The sequence below is a fragment of the Lonchura striata genome, chromosome 1A, assembly GCF_050655825.1.
Source record: "Lonchura striata isolate lonStrDom1 chromosome 1A, ASM5065582v1, whole genome shotgun sequence".
NCBI lineage: Eukaryota > Metazoa > Chordata > Aves > Passeriformes > Estrildidae > Lonchura > Lonchura striata.
Window position 1 is genome coordinate 11,973,623 of NC_140741.1, and position 21,722 is coordinate 11,995,344.

At 39.9% G+C, this 21,722-nt stretch overlaps 1 protein-coding gene across 8 annotated transcripts in view; it reads right to left on the reverse strand.

The window, feature by feature from the left end:
* Positions 1 to 21,722, reverse strand: part of PIK3C2G (phosphatidylinositol-4-phosphate 3-kinase catalytic subunit type 2 gamma) — a 202,202-nt gene extending 180,480 nt beyond the window's left edge. Inside the window, exons 1-7 of one of the 8 annotated variants that reach the window (XM_085569570.1) lie at positions 21,322 to 21,709; positions 20,698 to 20,844; positions 19,862 to 19,999; positions 13,038 to 13,770; positions 8,313 to 8,395; positions 4,010 to 4,167; positions 2,061 to 2,175 (exon numbers count right to left, since the gene is read on the reverse strand). In XM_085569570.1, the coding sequence (XP_085425696.1) occupies positions 2,061 to 2,175; positions 4,010 to 4,167; positions 8,313 to 8,395; positions 13,038 to 13,682 (1,001 nt within the window). In that variant the 5' untranslated portion in view covers positions 13,683 to 13,770; positions 19,862 to 19,999; positions 20,698 to 20,844; positions 21,322 to 21,709. Of the gene's footprint in view, positions 1 to 2,060; positions 2,176 to 4,009; positions 4,168 to 8,312; positions 8,396 to 13,037; positions 13,771 to 16,406; positions 16,684 to 17,638; positions 18,945 to 19,861; positions 20,000 to 20,697; positions 20,936 to 21,321 lie in introns of those variants that run through there. The other 7 variants (XM_085569567.1, XM_085569568.1, XR_014952120.1 and 4 more) reach the window with 7 other exon arrangements.

Below are 21,722 nucleotides of genomic sequence, written 5' to 3' on the forward strand. Positions count from 1 at the left end.
GGTTTCAAATTTCAGATCCAGGGCTCTGTTGAAGAGGCAGAAGAAAGGGAGCTGAATTTAACAGCACAATACAGAATTACAAACTGCTGAAGTTCTGGTGCAGCTCAGAGCTTTGTGAATGACAGTGGAGGAGCAAAGTAAGAAAGCTGAGAACATTATTGACATGGTTTCACTGCTAATGAGACATGAAGAGATTCTACAAGTGCAGGAATTTAAAGTCTGCTATTGATGCATTCTCCCCAGCAGTGAAAACAAAACTCTTCAACACATACTGCACTGAGCTCATCCTCAATTCAATGGTTCATTATTTCCACTTTTTAGCAAATTGTTTGAAATTAGAAGAGTATCTTGGGTTAACAAAAAACCCACATAAGACCCTGGTCTTCTTCTGTAGCTAACAGATCTATGTATGACCTAGTTCTCTGCTTGGTACTTCTAGTGCTCTAATGATTTACACAGCACTTTGCTTTTCCAGCTCCTGCTTTACCAAGATGGGAAGACTGGGCTTAGAAATGTTGTAGAGGCAATTTGGCATCTTTAGTTGCCAGATGTAATTCACTATGAACACATGAACATTTGGCCTGTGTGCCTGTGTAAGGGTAGAAGTGCTCCAGATGGATACAGAGCAAAGCTAACTTCCACAGTGCGACACTTGCTCTCACAACTGCATTGCTTTCATCAATCAAACTGACCTACTCCAGGCTCATTCATGTAATTTTTACACTCTACTGTAAATATGACTGCGTCTAGAATCTTCCCTTTGAGTTATAGACATACAGTATTTTATCTAACAATTTTTACACCTCTAACAGATGAGCTGTGATTCCTGCAGTGCCCGTACCACAGAACACTGCCAACCCTTCTGCTGAGAGCTGGTGTCCACAAAGCCCAGCTGACAAGTGCCTGCACTTCAGCTGCTTCAACACAGAACCTGCTCACTTTGGCTGACACCTGAATTTAGGCTGCCACAGGGCAAAAAACAACTAACTGAGTTCAGGACTGCTTTCAACCATCACAAGAGATCACCTGAATCAGTACATTTATTTCCCTACTTGTAAACTATTTACATTCAGAAAGACCTACTTGTATGTTTAATGTGTTTTTAACTTGCATCAGCACCACACTGCTGACTTTATTTGTTTTGCTACTACTGCAATTGGATATGAAGAAAAATCACCTGCTCTGCAGTTGCATGATATTGCATAAATAAATAATATAAAATACCACAATTTAATTACTTCCCCCTTTGAGGAGTTGCTTATAACACCCCATGAGATAGTGGAAGTAGTAGCAGTGTTGTATCACAGATGGGAAAGACCAGAAGGACAACAGAATCAAACAAACAATTAAAAGCTGCATAAAGCTTCCATAAAAGAGGATTTGAATCCTTGCACTGGAGCACACCATGCTCTCTGCAGAACACATGCACCACATGTTTCAGGAGTTTCAGAAACTAACAGGTATCATTGTTGACACCAGAAATGAAGGGATGGGATTATTTTCAGGCTAAGAACGATTCATTGGTCAGATAAACATGAGTCTCAGAGGCTGTGAGATTTTAGCAGTCAGCCATAGCTTAGTCACAAGTTTCTTCATTATAAGGCAATATAGAACTTTCTAAACCAATGGGCAGTTGCCACAGAATTTGTTTTGCTTTTCTAACCTATCACCTTTATTTCTCCTGCACTGTGCATATTTTTGTCCTATGGCTTCTCTCTCACATATGCCTCTATTACAACTTCTAAATTCTTAGCTACTCTGTACAACCACACCCCTACATTATATACCCCTCACCATCTTATCAATGCAGTTTCTCACTTACTGAAGGCATATTCTCACAGCTGTAGAAATATAAGTTTCTGATTTTTCTGCTCAATACCTGTGTATTGTATTCAATCATCAATCCAAGCTTTTTGTAACGCTGCGGATCACACCCTTCAGTGCTGGTGGAAGTTGCTGTTTTTCTGATTCCTGCACACATGGAGTGTTTGGAAGAACCTGACACCCTACCTCTCCCCGTGGCTCTGTTTACATGGCTCGTGGCTTAATGAGGTACTTACTTTTGCAAGAATTCATCAGACCCAGAAACACTCAGAAGGCATTCCTCCTCCCGGGCTGGGTATTGATTTGTGCAACGGAGGATCTCCACAATTAAGTCGCGAGTGATACAGCCAGCTGTAAATAAAGATAGCAAGGAAAATTAATAGTAGCTTGCTGGAGAATTGCAGGCTACATACTTGAGCAGAGAAAATAAGGGTTTTTTTCCTGTCATTCCTAACAACTGCTGTGGACTAGCTCCATCAAGAGGAATTAGATCAAGACACACTTGACTTTATTATCTTTTTTTTAAATTTTGCTTCAAATATTCTACCTGACATGGGCTCTACGTCCATTTAGAGGAAATGAGCAATTTCTTGGGCAGCTGGTAAGAAGAAGAGATGAACAATATTCCCAGGATGAAAGGAAGAGATGAATGGCATTATTATTTCTTTTTCATTTTCCTGATGAATATTTTGGTACCTTTCCAATGATGCAAAAGTTGACTCTGTAGCCACTTATGACACAAAAAGGCTCCAGAATGTTACTTGGTATTGTTTCTGCTATGCACACCCTTTTAGCCATAACAAAGAAGTAAATTAATATTCTAATGTATTTTATATCTGCAAAATATGATATTATTTAATACATGAGCAGCCACATAATAGTATAAAAATATACATAATCCCTATAATTTAGGAAGTGCTATTTCAGTTTGTACAACCTGCTTTTCAGAAACACTTTGGAATTTTGAGAATTTTCTCCACTTTCACGTCAGTTTTTTAAGCCATTTTCCAACACCTGCCAATACACTTCCTCTCTGTCCATTTTAGAAGAATTGATCACAAATGGAAAAGAGTAGCTGCATAATCTAGAAACAGGTCTGTTAAATCTGGTCTTCTGTTGAAGGGGATGGGAAAACTTCAAAGAACAGGTGGCATCTCCAGAAGAGGGGGTTATGACATAAAGCTGAAATAAAACATAGCTTGCTTTTTTGCTTTGGTTTGGTTTTCTCCAGGGAGAAACAAATGTATTCAAAAGCTCCTTCTGAAAATGTTTATTTTGTTTGCAAAATGTTTTGGCTTTTTTTTTTCCCCTCAAAAAGACACTTCAATTACACATTTTTCTTCTGGTTTTACCAGTTTAAATAATTTAGCCTTTTGGGAACTCGCCATTGTAATAAACTCAGCTGGTTTGATGTTTAAACTGCAGTGCTTGTTGGCTGAATTTACACAGTCCAGAAAACAAAGAGCAGCACAAAAATCTTGAATTAAAATTGTAACATGCACTTTTTTCAGGTCACTCTCTGGGGAAAAAAAATTCCAACCTTGCTAGTACCACTCATTTCCACTCTGTAGATCTGTCTTCCTTTCCTTACTCTGCCAAAAGTGCTTGCCTAACTGAACAGTACTTTACGTTAGATGGGACAAAAGAGTATTTCTCCTAATGCAACCTTACTGCTAGCCTAGTCTAAACAAGTTCAGGATAATTCAACTCACTCTGTTACAGTCAATAATTTATTTAGTTTTCAAGGAATTAGTTAATTAAAACAAAAAGACAAGAAAAAGACTATGATTTAATAAAGCAACATAGGAAGAGAGGGGGAAAAATCGTTTATTTCATTTTTGTGTATGTTGCAGAAATAAAAATTACTAGAGCTGGAATTAAAGATTCTCCCATTAATCACAGACACAGGATGCACAGGAGCAGTGGCAGCTTCTCATAGTCATTAATGAGAGAATAATTTAGAACCTCTTCCCTGAAAGCTGGCTTAGCACTGCATTCAGACCACCTTATTCAGGGTTTTGTCTTGTAGAACCTTAAACATCTCCAAGCTTGGAGACTCCACAAACTTCATGGGCCAACTCTTCCAATTTCTAATTATTCTCCTTGATTCTTCCTACCTAGTTGGAATTTCTCCTTTCATTTGATGCCCGATTTGCTTCCCTTGTACATAACCTTGACCACTTACCATGTTGTATAAGAAGTAGAGGATGTGGTGAAAAATCTGTCCAAATGCTGATTCTGAATTTTGTTCCACCCAGGATATGCTCTGGGAACCTTGTTGTGATACTCCAGATTTTCCCAGTATTTGTCTTCAAATCAAAAGCGGGATAAGCATTTCTGATTCTGGAAAAAACACACGAAGAAACTATATCTAAAGAGGTGGTTTTGGCCTCTTCTAAGAGCAAAACAAAAAATTCTACAATGTACATATGGTGATATATAGAAAGCTGTTAGAAATAAAATTCTGTGAAGTAGCAACACAAGCTCTGTTTTCATGCATTAATGAGATAACTACTTAACAGCACACATAACTACATCTGTTGTTTCAGGGAAACCAGCAGCAAAATCTTCATGAAGTTGAGAGAACCACTGCAGAGCTTGACCCTAGTGAATCCAAAAGGAGTTTAAACAGAGACCTCAGTGTACACTGAGCTCAGTAGAAATGATTGTGTTCAAATATGTATTTAAATAACAGAATTGTAACACAGAACTAGCCAACAGCACATGCACAGACAGCTGCAACTAGGACATCTAGTCAAAATGAATACAGGAACATGCTTCCTATGCAAAATCTTAAGGAGTGTCTATTGCCACAACTCTCTCAAATCCAATCTGAAATCCTCATTACTAAAACCCTGGGTATTTATGCAAAAGTCTGTAGAGTGCAGTAACAGTTGCAATCATTGAGTCCCTCTGATACACCATTAACTATAAAATATATTCGTCCTTGTCCTTCCAATTACCATAGACTTGCAAACTCTAATTCCTCCTGAGGTCCCATTTCCTAATGAGCACTGGTCACAGGTATTATGTCTATCACCTGGGATTAACTGGCTTTTTAAGCAAATATACTCTGCAGCTGCAGGTAAGGGCACACACTGTACCAGCTGAAGCTTTACACTTCACTAATTGGCCTGAATATTTAGCAGCTAAACCCAAACATCCTGTACTAAGCATCCTGAATTCTCTTCTGTTTGTTGGTTCATTTTGCAGCTTCTGAGTTGGGAGTACTGTGTAATGTCCCTGGAACATGTATTTTGGACCCCCAGCTCACTCTCATAAATGTCTCCATTACTGTGTTACCTCCTGCCTTAGAGCTGCTGCCCAAGTCTCTTAAACAGCTGTGTGAATTACTCTTTTGTGCCCTGCATTTCTACAGCATGAGGGGCGGAAAAATAAAGCAAAAAGGGAGAAAAAGAGGTGGGGGAAAAAAGAGGTGGGAGGAAAAAAGGAAAAGAAAAAAATTTTAAAAAAAAGGGGGGGAAAAAGGGGAAAAAAGTGGGATAAAAAAGGGGGGAAAAGGGGGGAAAGGGAAAAAAAGGGGAAAAAAGGGGAAAAAAGGGAGAAAAAAGGGAGAAAAAAGGGAGAAAAAAAGGGGGGAAAGGGGGGGAAAAGGGGGGGAAAAGGGGGGGAAAAGAGGGGGGAAAAGGGGGGGAAAAGAGGGGGGAAAAGGGGGGGGAAGGGGGGAAAAAGGGGGGGAAAACGGGGGGGGAAAACGGGGGGGAAAAAAGGGGGGGGAAAACGGGGGGGAAAAAAGGGGGGGGGGGGAAGGGGGAAAAGGGAAAAAAAAAAGGGAAAAAAGTCTAGGCTTCCAAAATTAATAACCCAGCAAAGCAGGTCATTTCTTATCACAAAAAGCCAGGGGGTTTGATGTTTCAGTGGGGTGGGAATTAATGAGGCTTGACAAGAGAGCCTCCATACAAGGTAGATTTATACTCATGGTTAGAAACCATTACACTACAGAGAATGTTTGGGTGACCCATGTAGTTGTGTCAGTCTATTTTCTTTGTGCACAAGGTACAGCTTTCCCCCTGTAACATGTTTCTGCAAGAAAGCCAAGGACTGAGTCAAACTAGAAACTTCACCAGCCTTTACCCAGCCTCAAACTACCAGGCTATGTACACATACAGGGCATGAATTACCTCAACTTACTGGCAGTCATTCCAGAACTCAGCAAACCTCATCTCCTTCCCTACCCACACACTGCTAATATTTTAGCAAAATGTGGGGATAAAAATTTTTTTCTCAGATGAAAAACCCAATCAGTTTCCAAGAGTGTTGCTCATTTATGGCCATCTACTATCTTCACATGATTAAAGGACTTATGGCCTGAGCAGGTGAGCAAAACACTGCAGAACTTGGAAAATCTGGGTCTTCCAAAGCAGAACTGAAGTGTTATAAAAACATTACACAAATAAAACCTTGTGCTATTTGCTTCCTGTGCTGCAACAACTCAACATGTACAGAAAGTACTGACATTTATAGGGATTTCCTATTTCACAGCATTTCATAATATGATGTGTTTCCCTGCAGTGCAAAGCACATCCTTGAAGACATTGAGAGGTGGAAGAACTCTGCATTTTGCAGCACTGAACCCTGAGACTGCCAGCTTGGCACCTTGTGGTTTGAATCTGCCTTTAGGATGTCTTCTGAAGCCAGCCAGGGATGACTGCTCACTACAGCTCTGCTCACAGTCCTAGAAGTCACCTGATAAAGGGCTTTAGAAGACTGATTTACAGTCCTGTACAACCAAATGCTTCAATTACAGACTTCTACCCATGCAAGTATCACCTAGAGAAAAACACAGCGTTTCTAGCTGAGCTACAAGCTGGAGCTGCAAGAATGCATGACAGAGACTGCATTATACATCCTGCCTCTGCCAGCAACTGAGATTCACTGGGCACGGGGAAGATGCTCATTTGGCAAGACTGAATATGTAAGTGATTGGAAAATTAATTATATTCTTCTCTCTTTTGGTTGCAGTGACATTTTGCCCTTAAATTGTTTCTCTACTTATTTAACAGAAGAAAAACAAAAGCTCTTCTTATTTTCTTTTGAAGAGTATTTGCTCATGACACACACAAAACAAACTCCTGCAAAACAAGACTCACTTATTCATATTTATCTTTTTAGCCCGGTAAATAAACTCATCTACTGAAAAATCAATATAAAGCTTTTCCTATAATTAGAATGTTTAGACATTAAAAAAAAATCTGAATAGCTGGAAAGAAAGCAGCCATGTGTAATGTGCCTTCATGCATTTCATGGCAGAACTGGGTTGGGGTTCAGGCTGATGATCTGCGGAAAAGGAAACTGAGACATTGAAGCTGACCAACCCATTTGAATATATAATATACTCCTCTTAATTTCAGTGCAACATCAAACTGGGTTTTTTGGTTGGGTTGTTCTGGTTTTTTTTGTGGTTTTTTTTTTTTTTCTTTCACGAGAAGCAGCCTTGTCTGACCTTGAATAAAATCAATTCATTAAAGTCTAATAACAAAATCAGAATGCCATTTTCCAATTACTTTCCATGGGGGGGAAAGCTTGCATTTGTGCTAACAACTTGACATTGTGATCAGTGAATATCTACAAAAGAAAAATCAATCTGCACAGATGGTCTAAATACTTGTAAGTTTTTGTGTGCTTGGATTTCAGCACAATTCATTTTTCTGCAGAAGATTAAGAAAGTAAAAAATGTTCTATGCCATTAAGTCAGGCTATTAAGTGTAATGGTAAAACGTAATTAAAGTAGGTTTTGTCACTTGCTATGTCTCACTTTTCATCATGAAAGTACGTAGCAATTCTGTTCCCAATCAGTTCCTCCAGCTCTTATTTTCCTGCCCAGAGTTGCACAGGCACTAATATTGTCCAAGACAATGACAGGAAAAGGATGGGAGATTTCACACACTATAAGACATCAACAGTGAAGGGTTAAATGTACTTATCACAAATAAAGCAGACAGAAGATTAAATATTTTTTGAATTAATGTGCCTTTGCGGTTTTTAATATTTAAACCAAAATTAGAAGTGTTTCCTTATTGAAGTAGATGCTGGAGTTGCAGCATTGTTCAGGACTGCAGGGTGTGGTTGGCTGACCTTAGGTGGATGCCAGGTGCCCACCACTCCCTTTGTCTTCAGCACAGGGGCAGGGGGCAAAAAGATGGAAAAAAACCCTTCTGGGTCAAGATAAAGGAAGTTTAACAAAAGCAAAGGACACACATATAATTAAGGGAAGACAAAATATTCTCAACTTCCAATCAGCAGGCGATTTCCAGCCTCTTTTCAGGAAGAAGGGCTTCAGACAAATGCCATAATAATGAACACTTCACAGCAGTAGCCAAGACATTGGTGTACCATCCATACCCCAGCCCTGTGAGTGGATAATTACCTCCATCCCAGCCAGCCCCAAAACACAGGGATAACCAATCCCATTAATGTGAGGAAGTGAAATGTGATAGTTGGCTGAAAAAAGCTTTTCCATTACTTACTTCTCCACTGCATTGCAGAAACCAGCTGTGTTTTCATTACTTCCTTGATCTGCTTCAATCAGCTGGATAGCCCAACCTGCAGCCTAAAAACACCAACAAGACCCCAGAAGAAACAGAGCTGAGTTATTTAGAAATGAGAAGAAGAAAGACCACAAGGCTCATCTTGAATTTTGTTCCATGAGAGCCTATCATCCCTGCCCTGACTTGATGGACTCCCAAATAAACACAAATGACCCCGTTTTGACTGCACTCTAAATGCCTTCACAAGTCACAAAGCATCAGCTGCCCTGGGTACCAACTGTTTCCTCCCTCCCATGCAAAACATGAGGAATTTCAGACCAAGCTTTTAGGATTCACCTGGTATCAAGGCACAGGTAACTCCAAATGCAGATATTTCATTTACAAAAGGGAGAAGGACAAACTGAAACTTGTGCTTTGGTGTGTTTTAATCCTTATTTTCTCTCTTTCTGCCCTGGCAGAAAGCTCAGCATCCCCTCAAAATCCATAAACCTGTCAGGTAAATCCCTAAGAGAGAGAAGAGGGAACCAGTGGACCCTACTGAACCTGAAAAAATCCCTACATACTTTCTGTGAACTCGGGGAGCAGAGGTCTGAGCCACTGCTTTGGGTCAAGCATCCCTTTGTCTGTTTTTCTGAAGTACTCTTCAGCCAGAATATCATCTCCAGGAAAGAATTTAAGGCTATTATATCTACAAGCCCTTTCTGCCCTTGTAGGTAGAGACATTACAAGGCTTAACTGTATAAGAGCATTTCAAGCCCTTCAGAAAGAGAAAACAGAGACAAAAGGCTTATTTTATAATTTGAAGAATAATTTATATAAAAGCATGAAAATTTATTAAAAATAACTAATAAACAGAACTTAAGATTCTTTTTGGCTGGATAAGAAAGTGCAATATGCACTTAAAAGCTGCAGGGTGGGAAATATTAGTTATAGTTTAAAAGATGGGATGAATATAAAATATGAGAAATCTTCTGGGAGCTGGCTGGTGGGGAAATCACAACAACAGAACTGAAAGCTCAAAAGTCAGAAATCTTATGAGTATACAGTAAAACCCAAAACTGATGGTATTTAGTATTTTTATTATCCACAATACCACACAAAGCATTAGGAGAGTGCACATGGAATTTAAAGATACTAAGGGGGCATCATCAATAGAGGGGAAAATTGAAATTGTCTGGCAGGAAAAAAACAATGGATAATCCTGAGGGTGTAAATAGAGTAAAATTAAATTCAGCAATCTAAACCAGTAGTTCATCAATCCCTGGTTCTAAGAACTCCTGGGGAAGGTCCTTCAAAATCCAGTGAAAATCTAACACCTCCACTAGTTCATTGTTTCCATTTTGGTTAGGCACCTACTTTTCAACCACCTCATGGGACAGTAATAAGAATTTCTGTAGGATGTTCACTATTTAGAAATTATGAGTGATTTGGTAACAGTAACAGCCATCAAAAATTACCTATTAATTAAAAAACCCTACAAAACACTAACACAGCCTCCTTTTTCTCCTGCAGCTCTGTCCTTGCAGAGCAGGTAGAGTGCCATGGAAAAAGTAAATGGAAAAAGAGAAATAGGCACTGAGTGAAAAGCTAAGAAGATTAGCCCACAGGTAAGAAAAGGTGAGGCTGGCACATGACATTTAAGGGAATCGAAGGAATTAAAAGAGCCAAACCACAACTGCAAACTAAGGAAGGAAAAACAGAGAGGAATTTGAGCAAGAAGAGGGACAAGACTTGGAATGCATGATTTGCCAGAAGGACATGGGTATGAAGTCTCAAATTCTAATGGCTGGAAGTAGAGTATGATTAGATAATTACTAAAGGATGGAAAGACTGACAGCCCAAAGCTGCAATCTGGATCCTGCCCTGCAGGACACAGGAGTGGCACAGGAGCCCTCTGCTTTTTTGCACCTTTGCTGGCAGCATCTCTGAGCAATTCCTAATGGCAAACAAGAATTCTGTGAGGCAGCAATAGAATACACATCTGCAAAATACCATTGCTAAGTCCCTCAAAGTCATTCTGGAGGCAGAGGTGTATAAAGGTGATAAATAGCTCCAGAGATGAGAGATCTAGTTTGGTCATGTCTTCTTTTCACATGTCCAGAAACTTTACCTTTATATGCAAGAAGAAGAAAGCGAAATGTTAATTACATTATGGCACGTTATTTTTCAACAGAAATTGAGTCTCCATGCACTGGAGATACATTAAAATACATTAAAGAGAGCAGTGAATGAGATGGAGCTCCATATCAGGAGAAGTAATCACAACAGGGATGAAGCAACTGAATGTGTCCTTTAATGACTGGATTTTTTTTTTTTCATTCATAGACTTCTCACATTATGCTAATCAAGTCACCTAAACCACCCTATTGTGAACAATAATAGTGTATTTCTCATTTCTGGAGCACCAAAAACAAAATCATGATGTTTGGTCTGATGATGGACTTGGGTGAAGATATGAGTCTTGTTAGTTACTCTGAAAACATTAGATTCTAAAATTAGATCCCAAATATCACAAAGAGAGTAGCTAAGTATATTAGTTAGATATCTTTTAGGTTTTATTTCAGCTTTCTTTCTAATATGGAAAAAAATAGCATCTCCTTTCATTGGGATGTTATGAAGATAATTTCCTTTATTGTTTTTGAACATCTGCAATGAGAAGGCCAGAAAAAAATAATGTTTCCTTTATTATATTGGACACATTTTGATTGGCACACATTAAATAAAGCCTAAGGCCATACAAATGCATCCAAGAGCTCTGGATCAGAATACCAGAATGATTTCAGCAGTTTGAATATTTCATCTTGCCTACCTATGACCCATCTCAATTCTTATCTCTGTGTCTCAGCAGCCTTTGTATTTCACTCTGAAGACTTGGTTCTCCCCTCCTACTACTTGCATGCATTGTTTACTTGTTCTGGACCTCAAAAAAACCAAGCTGTTCTCATTCTTTTGTTGTGGTGTTCCACTTTCCCAACCCTTCCGACTGCCTTACTCAGCATCAGGTCTGTCAGCCTGCAGCACTTGTCTTTTCCAAAACTCCCAGCCTAGCAGCAGTAACTGCTTTACAGGCTTTTTTTGCTCCTCCCTCTCTCTAAGAGTTCCTTTGACTCTTATTTTCTCTTATCATCTCAAGGTTCAGCTGCCAGCCCCTTGCCTTGGCCCTCTTTCTATCCTGACATGGCTTTTTCTCCCCAAAGGATTTCCTGTGACCACAGTGAATTTTATGCTACAAATCAATTCACTACTCTCTCCCATTTCTTCCTCTTGGAGCTAAACAGCTCAAATACTTTCCTGACTTAATCAAATCCTCCCACACATTCGATTGTAGTTGCCCTTGACTCACTCAGCTCTTCTTTTCCCTCCCCTATAATTCTCTCCTCTTCCATCACAGAAGCGTTTGTGCCTGTTCTTAAATGTGTGCTTCCTCTAGCACCTCTTCTTCCCATCCCATGATTTAATCTCCTCCTGCTCATTTGTATCCCACTATTTTCTGCCTTTCTCTTGAGAAGGCTTGTTCTTTTCATCACCATTTTAGCATGCTTCAGTTTTCCTATCATGAGTAAAAAGCAACAACAGCCTTTTGTCTCTCCACCTCTTCCCCTCCTCTTTTGTATTCATCACTGAAATTCTGAAATGCAGTGCACAGGATTAGTCTTAACTGTTCTTGTCCTCAGATGTATTTCCTCCCGATGCCTTCCCATCTGTCTGGGGCTGCATATGTTTACTTTTATAGTTCTCCTTATTCAGAGACATAGAAACAAGTCAATCAAGTGTCTCTTCCCCTCTGCAGTATGATACTGTGATCACTGGGACTTAAAGGCAGAAGGTGAACCTAAACTGTCTTTTAATATTCATGGTGCAGAGGTATCCTGTAGGCTATTTCAGGATTCCTATAATGATTCAGAATGCTAACAAGCACTGGAGGAAAGGAAGGATTTTTCATTTTCTTTTCCCTTCTCCAGATCAGGATTTTGAAAGAAAGAAAATGAGGACAGATATAACATCACAGAGAGTCATGGGAGTCACATAAGACACTGTTATTAAAAATGGCAAAATCACAAATAGAACTATGGACACCTGACGAAGGAGGAAAAAAGATAAAGTGTTTGTTTCACACAGCTGAAAGACAGAGTGTGTGTCATAGGATCCAGCTTCCACAGTTAGAGGTGTCTATTTTTAGAAAAGAATTACATATGCACACAGAACTGCATGCAGGACATGGTGAAGGTAGGATTGGCTATATGTTTCATCTCTCAGGATCAGGATATGTCAGCCAGACTAGACACGGAGACAGTAATCTCTCTCAACAGCTACACCAACACCCCAAAAAAACAAACAAACCAGATTCAACATTATGTATTGTAATTTTCAATCTCAGGTTTCATATCAGACCATAAAGGTTTGTCATGTTATCTTTCAAACACAACTTACTCTACATTTCTGTACTTATCCTTCTCTGGTAGTTTTATGGTTCAGTGAGCCATAAAATGAGCCTACTGGAGCATTCTAGACCATAATCTAGATTCTCTTCTAGTATGAAATTCTTTTGCTTCCCCTGAGGCATAAATGTTTTATTTTTCGTAATGTCTTCCAATTAAGCGCTTCCAATCCATGTTGCAACAGTGTGAGTGAATACACAAAGCACAAGGACACAAACAAGAACAAAAAACCTTAAGCACTGTTAATATAAGAACATTTAAATACCTCTCTGGTATGTCCAGAGCCCTGGGAATGGATAGGTCCTGTGCTGCATCTTCTGGAAGTGTTGGTTACAGAAGCTTCCCCATTTCCACTTTCTTCTCTCATTTTTTGTCCAGATGGATAACTATCTAAGAAAACAGGACTTGCAGCATCCAGATTGTCAAAGCCTATCTGAAACTCCAGATTTTTGTTGCTCCTTTCCACGTTTGAAGCTGAATTTACACTTTTCCTTCCATGGATTTCCCTCTCATGACTATAGGGGTGGGAATCCATCACAGAGAAGTTTCTGCAGTCAGGTAGCAAGGAAGGTCTGAAGCCAACCATTGGTCCTACTGTGCCTTGCTGCCAGAGAGGGATTGGACTCCCAGGGTAAAGCTCTCCATGAGCAACCAGAGGATGACTGTAAAGATGCTGGTCAGGCACACTTTGTCTGAAAAGGTCTGCTGGGAAAAACATTTCTTCGTGATGATGTGCGTGGGATGAACCATAAAAAAAAAACTCATTGCTGACTTCATCGACGATTCGATCAAATCCTAGAGGGATCTCTCCACCAGAGCCAGGATGGCACATTGGGTAAGATGCTTGGTCCCCAGGCTGTCCTGCACAGAATTCACTCTGGGAGAAGGGCACCCTCCCAAAGTCTGCCATGGCTGATGGGTCCCTTCAGCTCCTCAGCAAAGTCTCCTTAGAGTTCCAAGGTCCAGAGAGCAATGCTCACAACTGGAGAGGCACACCACTGAAATAAAGCACAGAATGGAAGTTAAACCCCAAAATATCTAATATAATGAAAGCACTACACTGCTTTGGTCTTTTTTTGTTTGTTTTAGAGCTTTCTTCAGAGAGTGGAAATTTTTATTAATGTGGAGGTTGATTGTTCTTTTGTTTGAATGTTATTTCCAGATATATTATTATTATCATAGTTGTAATAATAACAACAAATTACTACTATTATTATTATCTTTGACTCATAAATAATAGCAACAGGATGCCTGAAACAGCTGATCTAAGTATGAAACACTAATTCTGAGAAATCTCTAAGTATTTTCCTCTTATTTCTACACTTGCATAGCACACAATGCAGGAAGGAAGAGTTTGTATTAATGGTTGTCAGTTTCATTTACATTTTCTTCTTTTTTGTGACTCTAATTTCTTCATATTCTACCACTACTTATCTTAGTGTAATCAGGTGAAGAAAGTTAAGTCAAAGAACAGAGAAGACAGGGACCTCCAATTGATATTCCCCAAAAGCTAGGACATATAAAGGAAAAAAAATTATATATAAATAAATTTCAGCCCTTTTTTGTTTCTTGTTTTACAAAAGAAATTTATCATCAAAGCCTGAGGCTGGCCTTTTTTTTAGCAAATTTACAGTCAAGGGCATGAGCTTCTGCAGCTCCATCATTAATGTTGTCACTAGCAAACTTCCTGATCTGATTTTGGCATGTGCCAAGTACTCCTATGGCTCAGATGGGCAGCATGCACTGGAAACTGCTGTCAGTATGCATGAAGATATATTTTTTAGGAAGGGAGCTCAGTTCTACAGCCAAAGTCTATTCTGGGCCATTTGCCCTAAAGGCATTGGCCTGTTTCACTTAGTGATACAGATGTAGCTTAAAACCCACAAATGGCACAGAACAGCAATACCACACGCTGCACACAGTTGTGTATTTATCACCTAAAAGAAATAGAGACATCTGATTTAATAATTCCATAAAAAAATGTATTCCTGAGCAGAAAAAAAAAAAGCTGTTGAGCTACAAAGTGTGCTCAGAAATTCTTAAAGTTTAGCTCTGCAAATAGATTTTTCATTAAGCCCCCATGATACTGTATTATTTTAGATAACAGCATATTGCAATGAAAATCTGTGTTACAACAGAAGGTATTCATCCCAATTTTATTTATTTTTGTTTCATTTTAAGTCAAACTCCAAGTGACATAAGCTTCTGTCACCCACAGTGTGGAATGAGAAATGAAAACTTAAACAAGCTGAAATCAAACCTGCAACTCAGAGGGCTGAACTACTGTTTCAAGCACTCCACTTAGTAATTCCATGTGTCGCATGCTTTGGTTTGCTTTAACTGTGTTGGAAAAAACCCCACATTTATGAAATTACTAGGCCAGATAACCAAACTGATGCATACCACTTTGGTGATCTAAAATGCAATTAGAGTTTTGTAGCTTTCCCTCAGAATGAATGCTAAGTTTTCTGTGTTTTTAGATAAAAATGACACTATTAAAAAAAAGCATAACAACAAAAGTTCCTTCTATGAAATTGTCCTAATTTACAACTTTCTCTGTTTTTCAATTCCATAGCAGGTAAATAAAAGAAAACAAGAAAGAAAATTATATAGCCATTAATTCAAGAAGAATTTTCAACCCATCTTGAAAATTTGAATGTTTCAGGAAGAAATAAAAGATAATATAATGAAATCTTCCTCCAGTTCCATCTTCCTTAAAAAAAGCTTGGCTGTCTGGAACACTACTAGGCACAGAAAATACAATACCTTTTATACCCTTTCAACTGTTCCTAAAATATTTTCCTTGCATTTCCAACAAATTCTGTTTATGATGGCACATAAATGCCTAACATCAAACCTTGAACAGGCTTCCTGTGACCTCTGCACAGAAACATCCTGTGTCTTTCATAAGGGCCTGTATTTAAAACTGACCCTGAGAGAGGAAGCTCAGCATGCCATGGTGCAAATCTCCAAATTTCCATGATGTAAGTCGTGCTAGTATGGTCAGAACCACCAGGCTCTGCATTTGGGCCAACTCCTCACCCTTTTCAAAGCAGCAAACAAAGGTCAGGGAAGGAACTGGCTCTTGGCCAGCCACTATTTCACCTTCTAAGTCTTGTCAAGTGTATTAATAAAAAAATTTGCATAAATCACTAAGGAGTCAAAATTTACATGAATTTTTATAAAACACCCAAGGTTTTTTTTTTTTTTTTTTTTGTGTTTTTTTTTTTTTTTTGTTTGTTTGTTTTTTGGTTTTTTTTTTTTTTTTTTTGCCTTGTGGTTTCTCGATCCAAACTTAATTTTGGAGGGTTTGATTTTTCTCCATGAACCCCTCCTTTTCCTTTTGAATGACAGATGTATTTACACATGATCTTGTGGTTCTGGGATCAGGGGTTTTAAGGGAGAATCCCAACCAATACTGTAAAATATCCACTACAAATCGATAGACTTGAGAGTCTCACAGCACTGCAAGTACCACCCAAGCACACACAACCACTTTCCACACTTGGCCATGCCTGTGTATCCTCGTAAAAAACCTTGGCACTCTGCGGGCTCAATTTTCGCTTTTACCGATCCCAGGAGGAGATGACGGGACACTTGCTAAGCAGTAAGAATATCTGTTGCAACTCCTTACCTGAAGCACAATTTTTTAGAAGGATATAGAGCCTCCTGTGCCTTCCTGCTCACAGACATTTTCGGGTGACCTATGTGCTTTCACTATTAAGGAGGCGGAACTTTTCCGTCAGGAGATTTCCTTCCTGTTTAACCGGTTTATGGAGGTGATGAGTCTCAGGAAAAGTTCAAACCACAGTAGTAATAAAAAGGTAACACCTTATCTATTCTCCTTCTCAATTTGGAAAATCAACCATACATTTTATTTTATATATACATATATGGCAATAGATTGTCTCACATTTTCAGTGCAAATTTCCAACATGCTTAAAATAACAATTTCATTAAAGGGAAAGAATTGACTCTTAGGAAGATTTATGCATAAGAACAGGAGTAAAAAATTTTCTCTACTCCATCTACATGTTCCAAAAGGAGCTCCCAGCTCCAGCCACAGGGAAGGAGACAGTACAAACCTCTGATGGCAGAGTGGCCCTCTGGCTTTGGCTCCTCGGTGTGCAGAGCTGGCATAGCACAATAGTGGAAGAACCTCCCTTATTCTGGGATATTTCCCAGGGACCAGTGAGGACTTGGCTCTCTGCAAAGGGCCCGAAGAGCTGCAGTAAACACAGACCTGGCCACATCCATCTTTCACATCCTCAAAGATCCCAGTGCCCTCCATAAAAGGGAGCAGCACAGGCTGCTCCAGACACAACACAGAAGGACTTCCCTCAGGGACCACTCGCCTTCACACTTCATACCATTCCTTAAAAAGTTAGCAATTGCTCCACTGAAGTGGCTATTCAGAATTCAAGCAAAATCCCAAGGTTGTAACAGGCAAGAAAATATCCTCAGAAGCAGGGAGGGAGTAAGGGTCAACAAAACAGAATTTCGGTCATAAAAAGCCATGCAATAAGACTGAACAGATTAGGAGAAAGCATATAACGTTAATAATTAATATCTGCTATCTTATATCTGATAAACTGAAGTTAGAAATCGATAAAATTAGCATTACAGGAAAAAAGCCCTGGCCTTTAAAGCATAAAAGCTGTCAGTGCTGTCACTGTGATTTAAAAGCAGTTAGACAAGGACAAAACTTATTTCAGTTGGTGAAAGGTGATGCATATTTTGTCATATATTCTCCATGTATTCTTACAAAATGCCACCTTGCTCCATGAGATATTTGGTGGCATTTGTGCTGCACTGCTCTCATTTCCAGGGATTACTGTGAAGTGATCCTGAGAGAGAGGAGCTCACCAGTTTTAGGAGCTGCCATTTCAGGGTTTCTGCCAGTGCGGTGTTGCTTCACCTCACAGGGATTGGACACAGCTGGAGGAGGAGGATTGGGAAAACAGGAAATACTCATGGGAACAGCTCATATTCCAAGCACACACAGAAGGCTACACATAATACAAACTGAGCTGGGACCTCTTTCCCCATGGTGATTTCCAGGAGAAGCCTATGAAGATTTTTCTTGAGAAACTCTGAATATTTTCAGAATTTTCCCAGGCTTTTAGGGTGTCCACTAATTCTCTGTTTCGTGCTTCCCACTAAAGGAGCAGACAGGGAACTGCTGAGTCACTTTCTACCCTAATTCCTCCTGGAACTGCCAAGAATTGCCTCGTCCTCTTTTGCTGGCGTGTGGGACAAAATTTCCAGAGACGAAGAAAAACCAGACAGTCCTTGGGATGTTCCCTGCACCTCTGTTAGACACTCTCCCTGCTCCACCAGCCGGCAGGAGCCACAGCTCGCTCAGATGAAGGAATAATTTGATTTAGCCGTGCACCAGCGTGCTCTTTGGAGCCAGCTCTGCTACAGAAAGAGCTGGCAAAACAATCGCTCCACGCCCCCCGGGATGAAGCACAACATCTCCAAGCAGGTTTTACTCCCAGGGTTGCTTCACAGGCAGCGTGGAGTTTCTGAAATAGAGCTCTTGCGTTTGAAGCCTGCAGGCTTGCAGTAATAATAGGCTTGCAAAGGGAATGAAGCGAAGTGTTTTAGCAATCCGTGGGGATGGAAAACTGGCGAAACAGAGCGCCAGTGAGGAAACTGCTCCATCCTTCTGTGCTCCTATTCTCCAGTGCCACCTACTGTCATTTCCCCAAAACTGTGAGGCAGGGAGCTGAGATCTCTGCGTCAAGGACAGCGGCAACGGAGCTTTATGTCTGGCTCTGGGGGGCATAATTTTATCCATCACCATCACTGGCAAATATGGTCCCTCTCAGAAAGCTCTTTGGGGAAAACATTCCTGATTCCCGACGTCCTGGATCAGCGCTCCAGAGTACTGCTGCACCAAAGGGATGACAAAGTGACAGCAAAACTACAGAGATACATCAGGGCTTTTCCATGAAAAAAAAACAAACAACAAAACAAACAAACAAAAAAAGCCAGGATGTTGTGTTTAAGCAGCAGATGAATAAAAATACTGGCTTTTAAAAAAAAAAATTAAAAATAGGTTGTTTTGTATTACAGGCTCTTATTTCTTTCTCACAAGTTTCATCAAGCAGGGATTGTGTCCTCCCACCTGTTTAGTAAAACCCAGCAGAGGAGATGCTGCTGGGCAAAGAAAATAAAAGTTGCAACAGACACAATACAGTGGTTGAGTCATTACAATGATTCATCAGTGAAGGAGACATTTGTTGGAAAGGGCAAGGAGGACTTTGCAATTCTGAAAACACTCCTCACCCTCTATTTACTCACACAGAACAAGAAAGGGAAAGGACGGAGAGGAAAGAGGGGGCGGGGAGCAAAGTTCCAGTTTTCTGAGAAAAACAAATTGAAAAAAGAAATTGTTTAACATAGAAAACATTTTCACAGGCTCTGCTGACACCTCCATCTAAAATACAGAGTTACTAAGTTACCAACACCCTCCTGAGGTTTGAAATAGGCTGTTGTGAAAGATCAACCTCCACAGCCTGCAAAGCTAGCTAGGACTAAACGTAGCCCACGGAATTTAATCTCTCCTTTTATTTGAACATCTTTTGTACTTTGATCTTCTGAAAGGAACAGTGCCCTTCAACAGTGTTGTTCCTAGCAGAAACAATTACTCTGGGTTAAAAAAAAAAAAATCAAATCTCTGAAAAAAATTAGGTGCTGGAATGGAGGACAGTCTTAATGTATATTAAAATATGCAGCTGAAATAAGGCAAGCAGGCCATTTCTTATGTGCAAACACACAGATACACACACATATATGAAGGTTTATATGTGTGTCTCTAAACACACATGTATGTGCATGCAAATATATATATGTCTACACTTACATACATCGATCTCTCTATTAAAGCCTAAAATAGGTATATACATAGAAACATCTATTAAATGCTAAGGGACCCAAGAAGAGAGCTTAAATTATTCAGAAAAGAAGTCAACCCACAAGTTTCAGCTAAAAGTCAAAAACCCCAAAACTGAAGAGTGCTTAAAGCCAAAGCTCTCACTCAAGATTTCATAAATTTCTCTTTTTTTCTTCCATTTCTCTTACCTTCTCTGTTTTCTCCACTGTTTTCTTATGCTATTCTTTTCATCTTCCCACTCCAGTGGCTCTCTGGGAAATTGGCTTTGTCATTCCAGTGTGTTCTGTAGGGTTTGTTGACCTTCTAGAAACTGTTCACACCACAGACTGCACAAACAAAAACACTCTTGAGTTTTTTACTGGCACACTGGTGAGATATGTTGTGTTTAAACAGCAGATTAATAAGAATACTGGTTAAAAAAAATAATGCTTGGGCCTTCTGCAAGGCTGCCAGAGCAGAAGGAGGACAAAGACCCCTCCAACAAAGGACAGAGCTCAACCACCCACTCCTGCAGACCAGGGCTCTACTACCTTTACCAAAGAAAAACAACTAACAACTCTTTAAGCATAACAGCATCTCTATTTCCAATATTGCCTATATTGCAGTATTACAGCAGCTTAAATAATACACTATTTCTGAATTTCCCTGAACTTCTTGCACATGGTTAGCTTCTTCTTTCTTTAGACTTTAATTTTATTGTCATAATTGCTCACAGCACAATTGAAACTGTTGCTTAAAAAAAAAAAACCAAACAAGCATACAAAAAAAAACAACCATACTGCTTTTACAAAAGAAAAAGTTTGTGGGTGTATATATAATTTTTAAACCAACTGAACAGCATTCCTTATATGCAATTCAGGATATAAAGCATCTGCTTAGATAGCTAATTTGGCTACATACTTATGTTGCCTGTGCATGTCAGCAAAGCATTCATTACTGTTTTCATTACAACTTTACCTGCAGCATGAAAACCAACAATAATTTACTTAACTTTTAACATAAATAATGCAAAGGAATGGCTTACCTGCAATAAAACATATTTCTGCAAACTCCTGTGTGGAAACCACACCCACAGCAGCCCTCCACCACAGTTGGACTGGCTGGCAAAGATGTACTTGCAGAGGTGAGAATACAATTTCATCTGTCACCCCAAAGTACCTTCCCCATCTATCTATGGGGACAAACACACACATTATTCTTAAACATTAACTGCTCCCTGCTGTGTCAGGCCCTGTGCTAGGCTGCTGGTGGTCCAGCCAGTGATGCTTTTGTGTATTTGAGCCAGGAGGGCAGCAAGGAGGACCCTGTCCATTGTGCATCTAGAATGAAACATGTGAGGTGTTTTCCCTGGAGCTGGAGACTCCTGCCCTGATAAACACACACCCTATTCCATACCAAAGTGCTCATCCCACTGCAGCAGCCACCACGTGGATTTGTGCTCTGTCCTGCACTACTCTGGGCAGCCCAGCCAAATCCTTGCTGCTGCCACTCCTCTGGCCTCCCCCAGCTTGCTCTGTGCTCCTCTCAGGAGCAGGAATAGGTGGATGCAGGAAGGGAATCACTGTGTTCACATCCCAGGTAAGCTGCTCCCAGCAGTACCCCTGGGGAGAAGAGTAAGGGCAGGACAAAGCCCTGCTGAAGCAGATACCTAGGGGAAGATAAAGGAGGAGGAGTCAATATCCATGCATGGTGGTTCCTACAGGTGGCTGGTGTCTTCCAGGGACAGGTTCCCAGGTCACAGTGAGGTCAGATCATCCTGCAAGCATTGGCTTAGGATAAGAAGAGAGAAAAGCAAGAGACCTCGACTAATCTCTGTGGAAGAGGTTTTACAGTGAGTTCTGTGAGCCAGAGAGAAGTTTGATAAGAGGATCCATGTTTACCCCTGAAAAAATTTCCTACCAAGGTCATTGACACAGAAACCAAGAAACAAAGAAGGTTAAATAAGAGAAACCTGCAGCTGCCTATTCCAATGAGCACTTTGTCTTTCCTGACAAATGAGTAAACTTCTGAGTTTTGTAAGAAGGTATAGAAAGCATATACTATATAATT